General features: G+C 37.7%; 1 protein-coding gene across 2 annotated transcripts; it reads left to right on the forward strand.

Moving 5' to 3' along the window:
* The first annotated feature begins 1188 nt into the window (after window positions 1–1188).
* Window positions 1189–20865, forward strand: LOC120414684 (eukaryotic initiation factor 4A). 2 transcript variants are annotated; one of them, XM_052707359.1, is made up of 5 exons: window positions 1189–1325; window positions 5115–5346; window positions 9536–10373; window positions 10646–11127; window positions 20123–20865. In XM_052707359.1, exons 2-4 carry the CDS (start codon window positions 5115–5117, stop codon window positions 10788–10790), a joined length of 1215 nt encoding a protein of 404 aa, XP_052563319.1. In that variant the 5' UTR covers window positions 1189–1325; the 3' UTR covers window positions 10791–11127; window positions 20123–20865. The 2 variants fall into 2 exon arrangements, with proteins under 2 accessions (XP_052563319.1, XP_052563320.1); XM_052707360.1 differs by having other exon boundaries at window positions 1201–1349.
* Window positions 20866–22264: the final 1399 nt, after the last annotated feature.

Here is a 22264-nt window from a genome sequence, read left to right on the forward strand (position 1 = left end):
TAGTTACCGTAAAGTCTCGCGTAAAGTACACTTAAAAAGCATCATTCTAGGTCCATTTGTGCGTTTTTAGAATTGAAAAATATTGAACCTTGTTTAAATGGGATTTAAAAATGTCCAGCAAAACTTTGACATTAATTTACTCAGATTGAGGTTTTTGCACATAGGACCTTTTGAAAATTTACTCTAGAATTTATTTTTTAGTTTTAAGTTAGGATTAGTTGTTAATGTGATTTTTTTCTTTTTTACCCAAATGTATTTGATTCAATGCAATAATGTAAAACAATTTGAAGTAAATAAAATAAAAGTGAACAGTTAATAATAAAACGAAAAATACAACAAAGATGAAGAGCATTAGGCCATACCACTTAGCATGTAAATGAAATGTAATTATTATAAGAAAGTTCAATAAAGACATATTTAATTTCAAAATTAGAAAATAAAATGTGGCTGTCATAAGGCTTTCTAGACCCAGTGAATAAAATATAATTTAACTCAAAAATGATGAACTCCTCGTCACAGTGCCCTGATGCAAACAATGATCGAGCTGTAGCTGTCACAGCCCTGCGAAGTATGTTGGATGGCATATCGGGCGGTCAGTCAAAAAAGCCAGCTAGAAGTCGCATGACAAAAAACTTTTGCTAGAAAGAGATAGGAAACCTGATGCAAACAAACGTCCAGCTGTCATGTAAACATACTTTAAATGTGTTGGTAAATTTCTGACTAGAAAGCCTTATACATGGAACACTTTTTTCGTAATGTTGTAACTGCGTGATTTTGACATTTCGGGCGTTCATCATTCGAACGCCATTTTCGCTTAAAAATCTGGATTGATTCCAAGAGATTTTAGAAAATTTGTTAAAAAGATGACTTTTTCAGTAAATCAAAGAGGGGGTGCGAGAAAGTATTTTACTAAGAAAACATGTTTCCTTTCCCGGCTTTACCATTGTTGTTGTTCTTTACCAGCGGGCTGAACTTGTTGTTGTAGAGAAGATGCTTCTCTTGGCCATTTCCGACAACGGCTCCATCCACGGGCTCGAGCCAAAATTCCCACTGGGTTGGGGAAAAAAGCCTAAACCCAAAATTCGGATCTTTGCCACATAATCGTGTACTTTCTGAACCCAAATCTTTGCAGCAGTGTACAACACCCCTCGTTCATTTTACGGTTGGCGATACCGACTGTCAAATTCCCGCTCGCTTCCCCCTCGCCGGTCGCTCCCCCACCCCGCGCGCCCACAAACCGCACGTCGAGACTTCTTGGCTCGAAACTGACAATATGGCGACCTTTCGCTTGGTTTACAAAAATCAAATTCAGCACGTGTGTAAAGGTGCCAAACTTAAATCGTGAAAATGTACGTGAAAAATTGATCGAATTCGGCGTCAAAGTGCAGCAAAGGCGAGCTTAAAGTAGTGCGAGTCCGGTGGTGCTAAATTTCGTCGGCGGCGGCGGGTATTTTCGCGTAAAAATGCGAAAATTCGGAAAATCCCTCGGCGAGAAGACAGACCCAAGAACCAAGTGTCCATCTTTTTCCTCTTCGTCATACTCGAGGGGACCGCTGCTGCGGGTGCGCTGGTGGTGTGTGCGATTGATTGCCAACTGATTTGGGTCGATTGCTGCGATTGTTTCGGCAACTCATTGATTCTAGTTGCTGGAGTAGAAATTTGGGGAAATTCGTGTCACTTTCTGATAACGGGAATTTGGGGTGATTTTTTTGTTGTTGGAATGTTTGATCGGCAGGTAGTTGCGTTTGATATTTTCTAAGTTTTGAATGTCAATAAAAGTAGGCCGTGGTTGTTTCTTGGTTTCAAATGATTCGGAACAAAGAATTACATAAATCCTAGCAAGTCATGCGTTGAATCCGTGACAAAGGATTGTCTTTTCCTTCACTAGCGCCGTTCGGTCCATATGAGGGCGTTTAGTTGGCCATGGAATTCTCTCTCCTCGCTGGATTATTCGCCGCATACTTTTCCGATGATTCAGAGGGTACCGTTTTTCGTGCCAAGATTGAAGCAAAAGAAAACTCCGACAAAGAAAAAAGAAGAAGCGAAAGCACGGTGGAAATCGCACGAGAAAAATATGTGATGCAGACTGGAAAAATAATTCCGCTTGGAGCCCCGCAATTTGGCCAACAGTAAGCAGCAAAGGGTAGAGAGAGAGAGAGAGCCGCTTCGTCATCGGGCGATGATTCGCGCCGGAGAGCCTTGGACGGTGGCGCGGTAGCAGGCCGTGAGATTAGACTTGAGCAGAATTTCTTAGTGTGCGTGTTGTTCGGCCAGTCATCCCAAGATGTTACGGTGATGTGTTTGTGTGAGGGAGAAGCAAGTGAGAGAAAGAGAGAGAGAGAAAAGGGTTCAGTGGTTTTTTGGAAAAGCATACAGTGTTGCCAGTTTTTTTTATTTGGTCTTGCTGATTTGAACAGCTGATTGAGGATTTGGGCATATCGATGCTTTAATCGAGAAATTAAAACGAGAGATGTGAGCCAGTAACATAAAGTCAAACTTCCACAACTGACATGGAAAATTTCACAGAAGCTTGACAGAAAGTTTAACTCTATGTTGCACTTTTAATTTCTCGATAGGCGCCAGAACATAGAATCTGATGTTCAGTATATGATTCTATATAAAACCAAACATTAAAATTTAATATATTTAATATCGTTTAGCTAGAGAGCCTATATGGAGAGGCAAAATGTCACTCTCAGGGTTCCAATCGAACTGTCAAATCGGGGTTCCAATCGAGCAACAAGATCATGCGAAAACAAGGTTGGAATCAATTTAAAATAATTTTGGCAAAAAACGAGACTTATAACCATTACAAGTATTGTAAAACTGTTGTTGATAATAATCTGGTAGTTTTCATTATGTTTGTGCTTGTTCGGTACAAGAAAAGTGCCAACACCAAAGAAAAAAACTACAAGTTTTTCAACCTTAAATTTGAATGACTTTGGGTGTTTGAAAATTCTCCCAGAACATTTCATTTCCCTATGGGAGCGTTCTTTTATTACGTAACGCGAAAAATCAGACTTTTAGACCCCCTCCCCCCCCCCCCTCGTAACAAAATTTCCATACAAATTTTAAAAATTTTGTATGGAGCGTAACACGGCCTCCGACCCCCCCCCCCTCCCCCCTACTGCGTTACGTAATAAAAGAACGCTCCCTATGTAGGTCCCTAGTTCAGCTTGTGACAATACACTACCTTCCCTTTGCTAAGCAATCGAATCCAGAAGGGAAAAGATCTACCGCTTACGAGGCGGAAGCGTTAACACCTAGGCTACGTGGCTCGTAAAAATGGCTATATCTCCAAACATTTATTTATTGTGGAACAGCTTTAACTTTTGGGCACTAGCAGCTTATAGCGTGGTTAACTTTTCTTAATCTGTTAAATAGCCTACAAAATAACTCTTAAAAATTTATTTGACCGCCATTACCGGTCCAAAACTGTGAAACCATAACAAAATATGCACGCGTCCCACGATCACAAAACAAATAATTATGTATGTCATTCCAATTTAATTCTTAGTTTGAATATTACAGTCATCCCACATATTCGGAACACTTTTGTGATAATTTGTCAATAGCATTTCGAGACTATTTTATTCAGAGCAGCAAAACACTGCCTCCAAATTGCCCGTTCCATAATTGTGGGATGTTATTGCGCCTCCCACAATTGTGGAACACCTGAATTTAACTGATATTTTCACAAGAAAAGTTAGCAGACCATTCATAAAACATTACTAAGCATGAGTTTTATTGGTTTCAGAATGTGAAGTCATTATTTTTTTTAAAAATATGTACCCCTGGAGCGATAACAAAGATTGTTTACATCGTAAGAAAAAAGTGTTCCGAATTTTTGGTTTTCATGGGTCAATGTTTTTCTTCAAAAACTTGATAGAAAAGTTCAAATTTGCAGTTGTTCGATACAGCTTTCGAAAGATCGCAAGGATAGCTTTCAAATGAAGGTAAAACCTAATCATTATGTTCAATTATCGATTTGCTATGATTTTTCGAACATTGACCGATCTGTAAATTGTTCCGAATATGAGGGATGAGTGTACTTTCGATTTCTTTTGGAAAGTAATCGAGATAACTATATGGAAAAGATTCTTACAAAGAAGGGAAAAGAGATACACTTAAACCCCGATGGTTGTCAAACGAACGGGGTCACTTTTTAGTTTGACACCCCTTTTACACGGAGTTCACACACACTACCAAACGTTTGTGTTGATAGTGTGCGTGAGCGCCGTCTAAAAAGTGACAGGTTGAGTGTATTTACATTTATTAAGAGATTTCGATAAGTCTCAATATCTTTAGAAAAGGTTGCCAGATTTGTATTTTTATGTAAAGATTTTTTCTAGGATTTGATATTTTTCTCTGAAATTTATTGATGCATATCTTATAACACATAATCTCAGATAAAATTGTTGATAGAAAAAAAAAATGATTAAACAGTATTAAATATTCAAATCTTAAAGAACCTAATATACCGTATTCTGGGAGCGTTTAAGGAAGACATCACTTCTAAACAGGTGGAAAAACGTTATACATACAATCAAACGGGATATCTACGCTATTGATATGATTCAAAATTGAACTTTTGAGTAAAGTAAGTTCACAATACCCACGAGTCTGCCTTTAGGCAACACTTCCCCCAAAAACGTAAGAAACATTCTTGCTGTATTTGTATCACTGTATCCCCCTCGAGAATCAAGAGCGAGAGGACCAGTTGGGCACCCCTTAATTTCACGCACACAACCAGCAGCCGGAACTCTCTTGTTGTACTCTGGTCTGGGTCTGCCTGCAGTCGTCGACGACGGGAAAAATAGCAAACCACACCACACACTACACTACCTACAACTCGGGCCGCCTCTTTAAACTCGCTTTTGCTGTGCTGCTGCTGTTCCTGCTTGTGTATGATTAATCGCCATTTCGTATTGCATTTGCACGCAGAAAACAAGTACCGATAGAAGGTCGGTCGAGCAGCAGTGTGACGCGCGCGTCTTGAACACCGATCGTCAATTTTTTACCGCATCCCATAACTCTATCCTCGTTCTCCTAAAAGTGGGCAGAAAAGACTTAACTTTGTGTGTTTTTTCGTTCAACCAAAAAATTAATCACAGATGGGTGACAACAGACAGGAGCAGACCTACGATGGCCCCGCCGGTATGCAGCCCGATGGCGTTATCGAGTCCAACTGGAACGAGACCGTCGACAACTTCGACGACATGGGCCTGAAGGAGCAGCTGCTCCGCGGCATCTACGCCTACGGTTTCGAGAAGCCGTCTGCCATCCAGCAGCGCGCTATTATGCCGTGCATCAAGGGGCACGACGTCATTGCCCAGGCCCAGTCTGGTGAGTAGCCGGCCAAATTTTTCGGTGTCCCAAACCCCCACCCCCAAAAAAGAAAGCCAAAGTGTCTCTGATATGATTATCGATTTTCTCTGTGCGCCCGCGACGACGACGACGACGACCTCGTGCGATAGTGTATTGGTGCAGCAGGGCAACTCCGTGTTACAGAACGTACACCTGGGGTGGAACCTAGGAAGACGCACCAAAAACCCCAGGTAGGGGTTCTGTTAGGGATCTTTTCGTAGACAAAACATTAAAAACTTCCCCGGATCAATCGTCCTTTCGGGAAGGGGAGGAGAGAGAACGCTCAAGAAAATGGGAGAAAAGTTTCACGAAGAGTTTGCGTACAGGCGGACGGGCAGACAGACAGAAAATAGGTCGAATGGTGTAAGTGTAATGACAACCGGCGAATCGCCGACCGTGTGTGACTCGATGTAACGACGACCGTGTTCGTTTTCCCCGGCCATGCTTTTCTGCACTTGCGGTGCGGTGTACATTCCAACTTATTTTTTCTCCTATGGCCTTATCACGGCACTGCCAAGGTGAACCGCTCAGGCGGTTGAGGAGGTCTTTTGCAACAGTGAAGTTGAGTGCAGTTTTGCACATGTTGAAATGAATTCAAAGTTGTATAAACAAACTTTATAATATTTGAATGTTTTAGAATAAACTTTTTGAAAAGTTTGAATGAGTTTATATATTTTTTCAATGCACGCAATTCTATCGCAAGATACAGTCATCTCACAAATAGGGATCAATATAAAATTTGCTGCACTGTCAGTTGGAGCGAATAGGGACAGCTATTTTATTAAAAAACAACAAAATTAGTAGAGGGGCAGGGGGGCAGAATGGGCCACCCTTGGTTTTGGGCTTTAGAATGGATTTAGATTTAGAATAAATTCAGAATGGTTTCAAAATTTCAAGCTTTTTTGTGCTCTAAAACTGCTGTTCCTTCAGATTATAGTCCCGATTCACCCCAGTTGACGCCAGTGACGATTAAAAAATCTTCAAAAAACAATAATTTTACAAAATTAATTGCTTTATCGTTTCTTTCAAAGCTTTTCACGTGATAATTGTCGTCCGGCTGCAAGTATAAGTGTTAAATTTGGAGATTTCGGTTTAATTTTGAACTCACAATAGAGATATGAACGGTTTATCTCGAGTTTGTGATTGGTCAAATTTCAAACACGTGGTTATCACTGCTAATTTTGATGTTAGAATTTGGCACCTCCAATAGAATATTGACTGTTGGCTAAGTTTAGCTAAACTTTTGTTCACCTAACCTTTATGTTAGATCGAATGCTGTTGTCTGTAATTTTACTATGCTAAATCATCAGCAACTGTGTAATTAGTTCATTAAACTTTTCGAGAATATTTGCATTTTTGTGTCTACTATACAATTGTGGCTTGCCAGTAGGGTCCAGAACCCTATCTTAATTTTTATGTATTTACAACGTTAACGATTAAAAACCATTTATGATCACTTTTATTTTCACGCAAAAAATTGGCAAGATTACAGTCATTTTAAGGTAAAGAAGATGCATTTTGCCTTCTCCACCTCACTGAGGAAGGGCTATAAAATCACTCGAAAACTGAACTTCTTAAATAGGCCTCGTAGACCCACCTTCACGTATACCTATCGACTCAAAATCAAATTCTTAGCAAATGTCTGTGTGTGTGGATGGACGTAGATTTTTTTTTCTCGAAACTGGCTTGACCGATTTTGTCCGGATCTGTGTTTTTCGATCCGTCTACAGGTCCCATAGGTCATATTTTCATAACATTATGTTTAGTAAAGTACTTCGAAAGTTGTGCTAAAAAAACGATTTTGACTAAAGTTCTCAAAATTGTTAAAAAGGGTGGTTTTTGTAAGAAAGGCCGTAATGCTATACATTTTTAGAAATGTATTTAAAAGACCTTTCTAACGAGTCCAAAAGACATTGAAGATCTGACAACCCTATCAAAAGTTATAAGCACTTAAGTGTTATTTATGCACTCTTTGGAGGCCGGATCTCAGATATTTTGATAAAAACGATGTGAGGATTTATCATGCGACCTGTCGTTGTATAGGTAATCAAAAGACCTTTCTCAACGCGTTCAAAACATTGAAGATCTGGCAACCCCATTAAAAGTTATAAGCACTTAAGTGTTATTATAAACTTTTTGGAGGCCAGAGCTCAGATATTTTGATGAAAACGTTGTCCAAATATATCATGTGACCTATCTTTGGATAGGTAATTAAGGTTATTCTTCTTACTAAATTCGTTAATTGTCCAGTTTCGCTTTTCCGACATATTTGAGATAAAAACGTTACTTAATCCACCCTTAGGTGGTTGGTGCCTTCCTCAAATTTAAAGGGTGCTATCAGTCAAGACGGGCCACGAAGCTATTTTTTAATTAATTTAAAATTCCAAAATTAACTTTTTATCGTTGTTAACAATAATATCAGCAATTTAAGCTTATTTTTTAGACCAATTCAAGTAACTTTGTCCAAGAAACCAACATTTTATCTCGCAATCTACGACTTCTACGACCAAATTTGAAAGAAGTATTTGTGCAAACCTTTCAAAATCAGTTTTTGAGCGTAGCATTTTTGGGTCAAGTTTTAGAGAAAGTAAAGTCAAGGGGCATGATTTGATCCTAGTGCATTAGTTAAAATTTGGGTATACATTCTTTTTTATAAGCACTATGGACACCACTTCATGCTACGAGAACTCGCTTTGGCGTAGCCCCAGGGCTTAAGCGTTGACCGATAAGCTGTCTTCGTGAACTAGGTAGTTCTCCGATAGTGAAAATATCACAATTGCACAAGACACCGCTGCTTCTGTGACTTTTTCACTATCACAATGTGGGATTTAGGTGGGACTTCAGGATAGTACAATTGTGTTGTTGCTTAGGATTAGCATTTAAAATAAATCTGTATCCTTTCCATCCTTTTTGATGTTAAATTTAGTTGCAATTGTTAAGTTAGAGTAATGCTGTCATTAAACTTTGATTGATGTAGAATTCTAGGCATTCGTTTATGTCAAATTGTTCATAGAGTCTCGATCAATCAATAATGTCATGATATCGGACAAAATTCGTTGATCTGTTGAACTAACGGTTTTCGGATTATGGTTGTATTGACCATTGTTGCGAATCGAGGAATTACGGATCTTTTGACGTAAATGGTCATTTCTTTTTAAAATCGCGATTTCTATCCTATTTGTATATCAGTTCACAATTTTTTATTGTTTTTTTTTTATAGAAGTAGTACTACAACAATTTAAGGGAACGTTTAGTTTTGAATATTAAGTTTAGAGGATTTTAGATAAAAATTTAGATTTTCAATCCAAAGTAGTTAGCAAATGAATATTTGGACTTAAATGAATAATTGAATAAGTTGGACTTATGAATAACACACAACTGTGCATTTATTCTAGAGTCAGATCCATACAGCGTCAGTGTTTATTTGGTCGAAGTGTACTAATTCATTGGCAGATCTGGTTCTAGTTGTAATGTACGACAAGACTACTGACGGACGTGACAGGACGAGGGCCCAGTTTAGAGGTTTCAACATCAACGATGTGCGGCTGGACCACCCTCCCAAAAAAAAAAAAAAAAAAAAAAAAAAAAAAAGTTTTAGAGAAAGTAATATTAGGGGCATTTTAAGAGTTTTAAAAACATGTTCGTTTTTTAAGCCATTTTGGACTTCAAAGTCAATAGTTACAGTCATTTTAAGGTAAAAAAGATACCTCAAATATTTCGAAAAAGCGCAGTTGGACAATGTACGAATTTAGTTAAGGTGGGCCCATATACATTTTCCTTGAAAATTTTACATTTTCAAATAAAAAAAAAAAAATCCGAGGACTTTGGATAATCGAGGCTGGACTGTATTCCGATATTACATAATACTGGTCTAAAACGCATAGAATTATCGTGAAGAGTAGCAAAATGAACATAAATCAAAATTTCTAGAATGAGGATTGGGCGCACCAATCCTCAACGACATTGAACTTGTTTAGATCTGCGCTACGCGCCACGATGGTCACGTTGTTGGCGTTTGCAAATGAGACGTCGCGATATTTATATCTGCAACCGAGAGTGCTGCATCATTGGCTTTGTGTTTGCGTATTTCTTCCTGCTGCAAAAAAAAAAATGTTATTTGCTAATTTTCGTCTTTTTTCTCCTCTCTGTCTCGTGTTTCTTCTATCAGGTACTGGTAAGACTGCTACATTTTCCATCGCGATCTTGCAGCAGATCGACACCAACATCCCAGAATGCCAAGCGCTGATTCTGGCCCCGACCCGTGAGTTGGCGACCCAGATCCAGAAGGTAGTGATCGCCCTCGGCGATTACCTGCAGGCCCAGTGCCACGCTTGCATCGGCGGCACCAACGTGCGCGATGACATGCGCAAGCTGGAGATGGGTTGCCACATCGTGGTCGGAACCCCGGGACGTGTGCACGACATGATCAGTCGTAACTTCCTGCGCACCAACCACATCAAGCTGTTCGTCCTCGACGAGGCCGACGAGATGTTGTCCCGTGGTTTCAAGGACCAGATTCAGGACGTTTTCCGCATGTTGCCGAACGACGTGCAGGTCATCCTGCTGTCCGCTACCATGCCGTCTGAAGTGTTGGAGGTTTCGACCCACTTCATGCGCGAGCCGGTCAAGATCTTGGTCAAGAAGGAGGAACTCACCCTGGAAGGTATCAAGCAGTTCTACATCGACGTGAAACAGGAAGGCTGGAAGCTCGGAACACTGTGCGATCTGTACGATACGCTGTCCATCACTCAGGCCGTCATATTCTGCAACACTCGCCGCAAGGTCGACCAGCTGACCGCCGACATGGCCGCTGAGAGCTTCACCGTGTCTTCCATGCACGGCGACATGGACCAGCGGGATCGTGACTTGATCATGAAGCAGTTCCGTACCGGATCGTCGCGTGTCCTCATCACCACGGATCTGCTCGCTCGTGGTATCGACGTGCAGCAGGTTTCGCTAGTTATCAACTACGATTTGCCGACGCTGAGAGAAAACTACATCCATAGGTGAGTGTCACGTCAGAAGATCTTCTTGAGTACGAGCTCGCGCCTCACTGAGAAAGCATTCTAGCATTAATTCCAAAATTGCTACTGTGTTCTATTTGTGAGGCAAAGTAAACAAATGAAAATAGACATACCTGTAGTCCATTCCACGTGGACTATTGTTCAGCACTTTGATTTTACAAAATTGAATAACACTCATCATGAGTCATTCAATTTCACAACCCTGCGTCATAAATGACTAACCTTCGTTTATCTTCTTTTTCCCCCCATTCCAGAATCGGTCGAGGTGGACGTTTCGGTCGTAAGGGAGTTGCTATTAATTTTGTTACTGAAGCTGACAAGAGAGTGCTGACAGACATTGAGAAACACTACAACACTACCATTGAGGAGATGCCAGCAAACTTGGCCGATATGCTGTAAATTTCCAAACCCCCCTAAATCAGCAGCATCAACCAACAAGCAAGCAAACAAACCAACAACAACAAAATAAAAAAGAAAACATCTCCAGCAGCAAGTGTAGTGTCACAACAACAACATCAGTATAAACAAAGAAGCAACTAAAACAACAACATCCAGCAGCAACAGCAACAACGACCGAAGACGATAAAGAAACACAAAACCACGACACGACAACGATCGATCGCGGAAACTAACAACAACAACAACATCTTTCCCCCCACCATCTCTCGGACATCGGACGTGCGTCGAAATCGTGATCAAGATCCGCAGTGAACGAAAATTCTCCTTCCAATTCCAGGTGAAGATACATTTCTGTTATTACTTTTTTTTGGGTACATTTTTAATACACGTAGAGAGAGAAGGATCATTGCGAAATACTTTTTACTAGAGCGAAGAAAAAAATAAATGGAAGCCGTTGAGCTGATATGTGTACTAGCATGGAGCCCTTATTTTTGTGTTTTAGACGAAATCTACTCGAAACCGGAATGTTTGTCCCGATCTCGATGACGTTGGTGGAATCCTCCGCACACCAGCTTGGAACTCCGCGTTAAGGCATTCAATGAAGGATTCTTGAACAATTTAAATCATTTAAATTTAATATGAGCAACAGAAGTTAACACAAACAGTCTATCCTGCTCGCTCCTAATGGAAAATTAAGTCACGTGAGCAAGATAGACTGTTTACAATTCTTTAGCCCAACTAATTTCTTTTTTTATTGCTTGAATTATTCTCAATGCATAACTGATATTTTCGCACTTGATCAAATTTGACAACGAGTGCTTGTTCATTCGAATATGTTCGAAATTTTCATTGGAAAACCCCGTAAAATTGATTGTTTAAGAGCGAGTTTTTCACCGATGTGAAACAGGTCGTATCGAGGTGCTCCGATTTGGATGAAACTTTCAGGGTTTGTTTGTCTATACATGAGATGAACTCATGCCAAATATGAGCCCTCTACGACAAAGGGAAGTGGGGTAAAACGGGCATTGAAGTTTGAGGTCAAAAAAACATGCAAAAATCTTAAAATTGCTCGCATTTCCGTAAAACTTCATCTTAGATGCATCTCTTAGATGCATTCGAATGGTCTTTTGAAGCCCTTCAAAATGTGCTATAGACATCCAGGATTGGTTTGACTTTTTCTCATAGCTTTTGCAAATTACTGTTAAAAATTGATTTTTTTTAAAACCTTAATAACTTTTTGCAACAGCCTCCAACACCCATACTCCCATAGGTCAAAAGTTAGGAAATTTTATGGACTATAAGCCTACGGTATTAACTTTTTGGCCAATCGCAGTTTTTCTCATAGTTTTTAGATTTTTCTATAACAAACATTTTACAACGTTGGTTTTTGCCCTGTAGGCTTCCATAGCGGCACATTTTGGTCTCAATGTTGACATATTCGGAATCCTCAGAAAATTTTACATTAGATTGAGGTGTTGGAATTTTGAATTTGATTGGAAAAAATGCCATTTAGAATTAATTAAAATATTATTTAGCATTTTGTCGGATTATGGGTAAAACAGGTATTCGCCTACTTGATACAGCATTTGACGTATTGAACACAGGGTATGAAAAATCTAACTTAAAAAAGTTAAGGCCAAAAAGTTAATACCGTAGGCTTATAGTCCATGAAATTCCCTAACTTTTGACCTATAAGAGTATGGGTGTTGGAGGCTGTTGCAAAAAGATATTAAGGTTTTGAAAAAATCAATTTTTAACAGTAATTCGCAAAAGCTAAGAGAAAAAGTCAAACCAATCCTGGATGTCTATAGCACATTTTGAAGGGCTTCAAAAGACCATTCGAATGCATCTAAGAGAGTTGGAATTGGTGAAATTTTACGGAAATGCGAGCAATTTTATGATTTTTCATGTTTTTTGGACCTCAAACTTCAAAGCCCGTTTTACCCCACTTCCCTTTATCGTAGAGGGCTCATATTTGGCATGAGTTCATCTCATGTATAGACAAACAAACCTTGAAAGTTTCATCCAAATCGGAGCACCTCGATACGACCTCTAGAACAAACCGAGCAGAATTTACAAATACTGCCTCTTAAATATCTAGAAATAGAACTTTTATAAATACAACTTTTTGCAACGACTGTCAAATTTCAGTTTTCTTCATATTTGGCTCTTCACTCCTTCGAATGAAAGGTACAACCGTTTCCCTTCTTTACCGACGTTTCGGCTTTTATTTTGAAGCCTTCTTCACTGGATCACTAAAAATCATGCTGATGTATTTGTTGTTGCAGTTGAATGGGCCACCCTTGGTTTTGGGCTTTAGAATGTATTTAGACCAACTGTAGGGCAAGGGTCTTATAAAGGACGTCAAATAACATCACCACACCACAGGTTCTTAAATAGGCTTTGTCGAAAGTTAGATTGTTTGAAAAAGTTTGTTCAATGTTTATAATGTTACCAGGAACTATTAGGTTTTACAGCGTGAATTCACGAGCGCACACGCACATACATTTTTACTGAGACACACGTGCAAAAAATGTAAACAGTGCAGCCAAGCTGTCAAATTTCTAACCTAAAAATTGAGTCGGCGTAAAACCTAATTACGATGGTAACCAAACAAAAACGAAACCTTCAAATCATTTAGAGGCTTGGTGGCGGAAGTGTTAAATGAAAATCCACTTGGAGGCAGAATGTACCACCCTTTTCCTGCCTTATAAAAACAATCAAAAGTTACGAAATTTGAGCTAAATGGATTATTTCACACCTGGTAGCTTCACAAATCACGTTTAATGCAACATTAGTTGATTTTTTACTTGTTTTGATGCTTATTTGTAAAAATAGTGTCTTATGACAACATATTAACACTATTTTCTAAAATGTTTGTTTTGGTAACTGACTATTTTTATGAAAGTGGTCTAACTTCATGGAAACTATGTTAGAAAGGTCCCTTGAGTCATTTATTACCTCTCTTTAACGTTTTAGGGGAGCTGGGGGTAAGACGGCCAGGCGGGGTAAGACGGCCACCCTACTGTTTTAATAAGTATACTAATGAATATTACTAAAATGTTTAGCAATACTGTTCCTCATGCTAAATAATGCATATGGAGTCACCTTTGTCAAAAATATTGTTTGAAATAGTATAAAAATAGCTCAAAATGAAGAAATAATTTTTGAACTTGAAAATGGATGTAATTTTCATGAATTACAACTTAGGCATTTTTGTTAGATAACAATATGTTTTCCTGTCATCAAATATTTTTTCATGTTAAATTGAAGTTTTCCCTAGATTATGTCCCTCGAAAAAGTTCAAAAAATGCGATGAACTGTTTACAAAAAATGTTTAAAAAAATAATTTATTTGGGGGCAAGACGGCCACCTCCTCCGGGGGTAAGACGGACACCCGTAATTTGTAGATTTTATTTGATATAGGTTATATTTTTGACGGTTTTTGACTATTAAGACATATTTGTAGATAAAGGAAAAGCATTTTCAATAAAACTATCCATTTTTAATCAAAATGCTGTTAACTACCGTTTCGACAACATTCTTTACTGTGATATAGCAAAACTCATTGAATAGTATGAAATCCTAGCAAACTTTTCACAAAAATCGCTAATTTAATATAGTTTACATAATTTTGATTTACTTATTCTAATCGAAATACACAAACTATTTTTATTGTACCAAATTGTGTTTGTTTTGTAGTAAAAATTCATAGTTTTTCATAAAATGTGGTCGCAATAATATGAAATTCACTGAGCCAAAATATGAAATTTTTTAAACAGCATTTTTCTTCACATTTGAAACCTGATTTTTTCCAACCAAAATAGTTATGATGTTCAGAGAAGTCTGTTGAACCAGCCATGTAGGTGTTTGGGTGGATTTAGCAAAGTTATTAAGTTAATTTATAGCACTGGCCGTCTTACCCCACATGGGTGGCCGTCTTACCCCGCGTATTTCATATATATACGATTTCAATTATTTTTTTAATTTGCTGAAAAGTATTGAAAATTGGTTTTTAGACCAACTAATTTATGTCATTTCTATAATGGACTAGTAGTAGAACAATATGTACGTAATTTGAGATCAAAATAATCTGTTGTGTAAATTTTATTAGAATTCTCCCTTAGGGTGGCCGTCTTACCCCCATCTCCCCTACTAGACAAAATGGCTTGTTTCTAAAGTGGTCGAAAAACATTTGTTTTTTAAATTGCATAAAAAATAGTTTAAGCTAAAAAAATTCATCAACCAAGTATTCTGGAGTTTTTTTTAAAGGTCCAATAAACCAAATTTCCAGTTTTTGCTTTTTGGTTGTTTTTGAAACCGCCTTGCGTCAGGAAAAAGCAAAAACTGAAAATTTGGTTTATTGGACCTTTTCAAAAAAAAAAAAAAAAAAAACTCCAGTATTCAACATTGAAGGGAACATCCCAAAGCATAAGCCTACTACACTGAATTCATGAATTTGTATGTTTTTCGATGGCTTTTGGCGCATTTTACTTAGGCAGGTATTGATCCTTGCTCTGTAACTTGGATTTTACCCGCACTTTTGACAACAAGAGTTTGAAAAACTAGGCAACCAGCTGTTGTTTATTTACATTTCCAGTCGCATTTTCCACCAAACTAGACTTCCGCACTTCAAAATTGCGATTGACAGCTGAAAAACAAGCGGGTAACCTCAGCTCGCTTTGATCATTTTTTAGGAAATTTGAAATTTTCCAAGCCAGTTTGACAAGTCGCAATAGTGCGATCGATAGCAATAAATTAGTGCGAAGTCCAAGTTAGTGGGAATTGCGCAATATTTAAAAATAAATCATTGGAAAATAAATTTTAAAAGCGACAAAATATGTTCATAAATTTGTCGCCATTTAAAAATTTCACGTGAAATGAGGAGTAAACAAACTCACAAAGAAAGCAAAATGTATGCTGGTTGACGTTTTTGCAAACAAACAAAGCAGACAATCTGTCAAAAAGTGCGAGTTTGTTTGTCTGTTTGTCACTATGCATAGTCTAATACTTCCTTGAACATGATAAAACCAGGAGGTTGCTGTGTTCTATCCCTCGCCCAAATCAAGAAAAGAAAATTTGAAAAAGAATTTTATTATTTCAGTTCAATAACTGGATTTGGGCTGCAAAATTAAATGAACACAAGAAAATGATTAACACTTGTAGCCCCAACGGGGTAAAAAAACGTAGAAAATGCAATTTCACCGGCTCTTAGAACCCTTGGAAAACAGTTGGAAATGCCTTTTGCCTTCCTCACATCAATGAGGAAAGGCTATAAAATCACACGAAAAATGAACTTCTTTATTCGACCACGTAGACCCACCTTTACGTATACCTATCGACTCAGAAACAAATTCTGAACAAATGTCTGTGCGTGTGTATGTCTGTAAATCCGTGCACCGAAAAATATGCACACAATTATCTTCGGACTAGCTGAACCGATTTGGACCGTTTTGGTCTCATTCGATCCGTCTTGGGGTCCCATTAGACCCTAGTTAATAATTTGAAGTTTAGAAAAGTATTTTAAAAGTTATGCTAAAAAAACGCTGTTAAACTTTGGAAAATTGTAAAATGATGGGTTTTAGTAGAAATTATGCTATGTATTGTTAGAAAGGTATTTCCCTGGAGATGGAGCCACACGTTGCCGTCGTTTCAGGGCTATTTGCAAAGATGGTTTCCGATGTTGATATATATCACACATTTATTTTATATTTATATACTTGTGTTGATAGAAATCACAACTATTGTACTATGTAAAATTGCAAGATATTGATTTTTTTTATTTGCATCTCAATATTCTTGTTTGTAAAATCTGCTTTGAACAGGTTTTAATCTTTTTGATACGTCGTTAGCTTAGGTAGAAATTCATATAGCACAGCAACACTTACACAAAACAGTAAGAGAGGCCTCTTCTAGGCATTGTGATTTTTTTCGTTTTTTTCAAAGTGGGTGTTAGGTTACACAGAAAAAAATATGTGAATTTACTCGACACGGAAAAAATGAATCACATGTAAACTCAGTTGATGTAAACTTGAGATTCGACGTAAACGGTTGAATCACACGTAAAATCATGTTTTTTACGTATAATTTGTTGCAAATTTACATCAAATTGCATTTAAATTTAAATGTTTAATGACGTGCAAAAGTGTTACATCATAAATGATGTAACATTCGGAAATATTTTTGTGTGTGTAGGATTTGGTATTTTGATAAATTAGTTTTGTTGCAAGGCACTCAGAATAGTTAGTATTTTTTTGTAACTTTAGGTTGTTTAATAGTTCCAGTTTCCATCTGTGTGTAAGTGAGTTAAGTAATGCTTTCAGAATCTCTGATTTCAATTTATGTGGTATGCTAACCATTCGGAATAGTCAAAAAAATCCATAGAGTCTCGATCAATCAGTAATGAAATGATATCGGACAAAATTCGTTAATCTGTTGAACTAACGGTTTTCGGATTATGGTTGTATCGACCATTGTTGCGAATCGAGGATCTACTGGAGTTTTGACGATCAAATGGAGCCTAACATTTCAAAGGGACACATGGTTTTTGTGAACAGGGATGCATCTCTCTCACTCAAATGACAGTTTACATAATGTATGATAGGGATACACTCTTGTTTGCAGAGCTTCTGTGCCCTAATGAAATGGAAGGCACGAAATCCGTAATAACAGTTCAATGGAGCGCGTCTGCATTTGTGGACAGACAGTCTATCCCTTTCGCTCAAGTGACAGTTCACGTCAAGTAAGAGGGGATAGACTGCTTGTTTACAAATGCAGATTCGCCCTATTGAACTGTTACTACGGAAATAGTCGTCTTAACAACGAGTGTTCAACTTGTAAAGTATGAACTGTTCAGTTATGTTTATTGGGTTAAAAACAAGGTAAAGGAATGTTTGGCATTTGGGAGTTTGAGATTCAAGTTTCTTTCAGAAAGTTTAGTTTAGGTTGTTGATAAATGTTTGTTTTCCGTAAATAATAGATTGGACTTTAATCAATGGTTAAACTGGTCGAAGTGTACTATTTCATTTGCACATCTGCTTCTAGTTGTAATGTACGATAAGACTACTGACAGACGCGACAGGACGGGGCCCAGAAAAAAATGCATCAAGATTTATATTCCATAGACAAGTTAGTTTTCATCTTTCGGTTTCCAGTTTTTTTTTAAATTTCCTTTAAATTTGAAATACATCATAGGTGTCCTTTGTATAAATCTCCGATTATTTACATTTTCTTATTTAATTAACTAATAATTCAATTTCTTCCGGGCCTTTTTACTTTGAATCATAATTTCAGATTTCCTTTATTCAGTGTTAAACTTAGATTAACGTAACTGCTTAAGTCATCCAAGTTCTTACTACTCACACCTACACTAATTTTCTTTCACCTTCCCCCTCCTGATCCTCTATTGAGGTTTTGCAGCGCGACTGTGTTTCAAATGTAGGTGGCGCCAAAATGAGGTTACATGCCAAAAATCGTATTCCTTTCAGCTGGATTGAAGAACAAAATCGCTTATTTCTCATGGTTCCCTGCATCAATCTTCATGAAACTGGTTGCAAAAGACGAGAAAATTTTTTTGCTTTAAAATAATGAACAGCAACTTTTGGGCGCGCAAAAATTTGTGACCTTTTTCTTTAAAAAACATGTTTTGGAACACGAAAAAATGAGTTTCCCTGTATATACCAAGGAAATAACCAGTTATATAGTTGATAACAGATGTGTTAACGTATATTCAACAATTTGTATTGATTTTTGACAGACTTTCCTCCCAAATAGTCCAAATTACTATCTTTTTCTAAATTTACAGTTTTCTCATAGAAAAATCAAACAAATATTGGAAAGTTGTACACCAAATTGTTGGAAATAATTTTTCTCATCCGAATCCGGCATAAGTTTAATAAAAATGTTGATTAGGAAGGAAAAAACACATTTTTTCTAAAAATCATAGGTTTACGCTATTTGTTCATAGGTGGCGACACGCGTCTTTTAGCTTTGCTGCAAATTCTCTATATCTTCCGGTGGTGTTCATTTGGTATGCAATACTAGTTCGGCCACTACCCTATTTTCCACAAGAAACCGGACTTGGACTGACTTGAGGCCGCGTCCCCCACCTTGCTCCGTAAAACGAAAACGAAAACGAATTATGCTATGTATTGTTAGAAAGGTATTTGAAAGACCTTTCCATCGCGTTCAAAAGATTGAAGATCTGACAACCCTGTCAAAAGTAATGAGTACTTAAGAGTTATTTATATACTTTTTTGAGGCCGGATCTCAAATATTTGGTCGAAAAAGTTGTCCGGATCTATCATGCGACCCATCGTTAGATAGGTAATCAAAAATCCTGTCCAACGAGTCCAAAAGATTGAAGATCTGACAAACCTATCAAAAATTAAAAGTACTTTACTGCCCATGTTCGCATAAATGTCCCATATGCAAAAACAGCAAGCTGAGAAAAACGCATTTGAAGTTTGTCCCATACATAAGGCTACGTGTTAAGTTTTCGCAAAAAAAAAACTGGATTTCCTCCTGATTTCTAGAACAAAGTACTGGATGTTATAGGCTCTTTTGAAAGAGCACACGATTTTGAACCAAACTGCATCAATAACTCGAAATCGATGAAAATGCATATGGGACTTTTATGCGATCAGGGGCAGTTTAGTGATGTTAATGCAATTTTTTTGAGGCCGGATCTCAGATATTTTGATAAAAATAAATGGTATTTATATACTTTTTCGAGGCCGTGTAGTGTAATCACTTTATGAATGTAAGGATGAACCTAAGTAACGTTTTCATTGTAGCTTCATTGACATTCTTCCGAATCGAATGCAACAAGAATCATCCAAATCGGTTGAGTTTTCGCCAAGAACCTGCCGGTTGAAGTTTCCTTTTCAATTTTTTTGACCCCCTTGGTGCTTCGCGTAAGTTTTGACCCCGTTGGTGCTATGTACAAGTGTTAAATAGTGCGGCGTCCTGTACACCGATGATTAAATAAGCAGTTAAGAGCCTGCGGATGCGGATTTGTGATTTTTTCTCGTTCAATCATTTCCTTGGATAAACATATTTTTACGCAAAATAATATAAAGAATAAAATTTAAAATTATGATATTTTTAACTTTTTTAACCAGTTTAAACCGGGAATATAAACTTTACGCTTATTTTTGAAAATTACCTTGAAATTTAATTTTATTGTAAAGTTGCCAAACATATGGCGTTACTAATTCTTTGAACTATTCCGTTTCAAAATTATCAACAGTTTGTAGAAAACTATTTAAAACAAGAAAATTTAGCAAATTTCCACTCAAGCCCTAAAGCATCAACGTTTCTTTCCATTTCAGGTAACGAGAAACTTCTGTTGTCAATCACTGGAACGAGTAAAACAAGAAAACAAACAAAATCTGCAACTTTTCTTTCATGTGTACCAAGAAGCTAAACAACAATCATCAGCAAGTTGAATAAAAGAAACGCAAAAAAGGCAACAAAGCAAAATTAGACACAAAGTATAATATAATTGATACCTTTATCACAACTTTGAAGAAAAATCCTACTTTTTTCAATTCACTTTCCTTTTTTTAAACTTTAATAATCCCCCCCATTTTTCCTCCACATATATAAATGTAACGCGTCCCCCAGGTTTAGTGCTAGTTAGGGTCAGTCAACGCAGTTAAAATTATTCTAAATATCAGCGGCCGAGGCCACTGTTTCCGGGGTCTCATCCTGAGCGGGTCCGGAAAGTGCCCACCCAGGATGAGGCCCCGGAGCAGTGGAATCGAGCCTGTTTGTGAATGAGATGCGAAACTAGCATTAGGTGAATTTATACTGTTAAGAACTCCAAACTTCCAAAACCAACCAACCAACCGCGCGCAGGCCTGCAGAACAAACAGGAAGTCAGGACACGACATGGAAAGTGACACACCGTGGGAATCGCGTACGTAACGGAATTGCTGACCGATGGTCCGCCGTGTAATTTTTCAAACTTCCTGAACAAGGGTCTTTTTTAAGCTTTTCGGTTGTACATTTTTTGTTTATTATGTATGGAAATATGAAATCATCAGCTTACAATAAATTTATCTAGCCTTTTTTTGTACTTGTCCTTGCTACTGTCCGTACTTCCGTGTTTGGCGATCACACATAGCGTTGGTTTTTGTCTAGAACAAAACAAAAAACTTGATTCGGCAAAAAATCTATTTAGAAATGTGTTATTGGTTTTTCCTCTTGCATTGTTTCAATACAATTCTAAAGTTTTTTTTTCTTGAATGGGTTCTATAAACAATAGGGTGTTTCATCCAAACAAAAAAAAAAATCTCAGAATCAGGCAAACCGAGGTTCCGCTAGTAGAGGGTACCCATAGGGACTCTCATGCCAGATATCAGCCCATTTGGTTGAGAATTGGCCTGTCCCAGCGGTTCAAAGTTTACATGTAAATTACTGTTGTCTGGGGACAACATTGATTCACTCGGAATAAAGACAGGTGTGTAGGGGATGGTCCAATGAACAAATTCCAGAAGGAATTAGGGTTGTCCATTCTGTCCCCAAGGTGCGCATTGGATCGACGTCCGGTGTCTCCAGAATCAACGATTCACCCTTCAAATGTACGCATTGTCCTTAGTATGCTATGACGGCTAGCTGAACATTACGACGCCCCATGTCAGACTGTGAACACGTGGGGAAGCATCGATTGCATTATTATTATAAAATCATCATATAAAAACGTTACTTAATTCACCTTTAGGTGGTTGGTGCCTTTCTCACATTCATAAAGTCAATACATTCAGTAGAAATAGCCACATTCCCCCTTAACATGTTTAACAAATCAACTTTATTACTCATTTCTTTTGATAGGGTTCGCAGACCTTCAATATTTCTGGCTCATCGGCAAGGTCTGATAGAAAACCTATCCAACGATAGTTCGCATGGAAGATTCAGACAATATTTCTATCACAATATCTGAAATCCGGCCTCCAAAAAGTGTATAAATAACACTTAAGTGCTAATAACTTTTGATAGGATTGTCAGATCCTCGATGTTTTATGCTCATTTGGAAGGTCTTTCGATTATCTAACTAACGACAGGTCGCATGATGAACCCGGACATCATTTTCATTAAAATATCTGAGATCTGGCCTCCAAAAAGTGTATAAATAACACTTAAGTGCTAATAACTTTTGATAGGGTTGTCAGATGTTTTAGGCTCATTGAAAAGGTCTTATTAATACCTTTCTGAAAATGTATAACATGATAGGGTTTCTTGCAAAAACCACCCTTTTTACAATCTTCCGAACATACGCCAAAACAGTTTATTTAGCATAACTTTTGAAGTACTTAACTAAACTTGCTGATTTTCAATAGAGACCTATAGATGTCGATGATGTCGAGATGATTTTAAGTCGATATGTATACGTGAAGGTGGGTCTACGAGGTCAAACTAATAAGTTCAGTTTTCGAGTGATTTTATAGCCTTTCCTCAGTAAGGTGAGGAAG

The sequence above is a fragment of the Culex pipiens genome, chromosome 2 (genome assembly GCF_016801865.2).
Source record: "Culex pipiens pallens isolate TS chromosome 2, TS_CPP_V2, whole genome shotgun sequence".
NCBI classification, from domain to species: Eukaryota; Metazoa; Arthropoda; class Insecta; order Diptera; family Culicidae; genus Culex; species Culex pipiens.

Bases quoted from the DNA above. Each gene is read 5' to 3' on its own strand.
- LOC120414684 (XM_052707359.1), top strand. From the start codon at position 5,115: ATGGGTGACAACAGACAGGAGCAGACCTACGATGGCCCCGCCGGTATG. The intron at 5,347-9,535 runs GTGAGTAGCCGG...TTCTTCTATCAG, and splicing joins CATTGCCCAGGCCCAGTCTG to GTACTGGTAAGACTGCTACA. The intron at 10,374-10,645 runs GTGAGTGTCACG...CCCCCATTCCAG, and splicing joins AGAGAAAACTACATCCATAG to AATCGGTCGAGGTGGACGTT.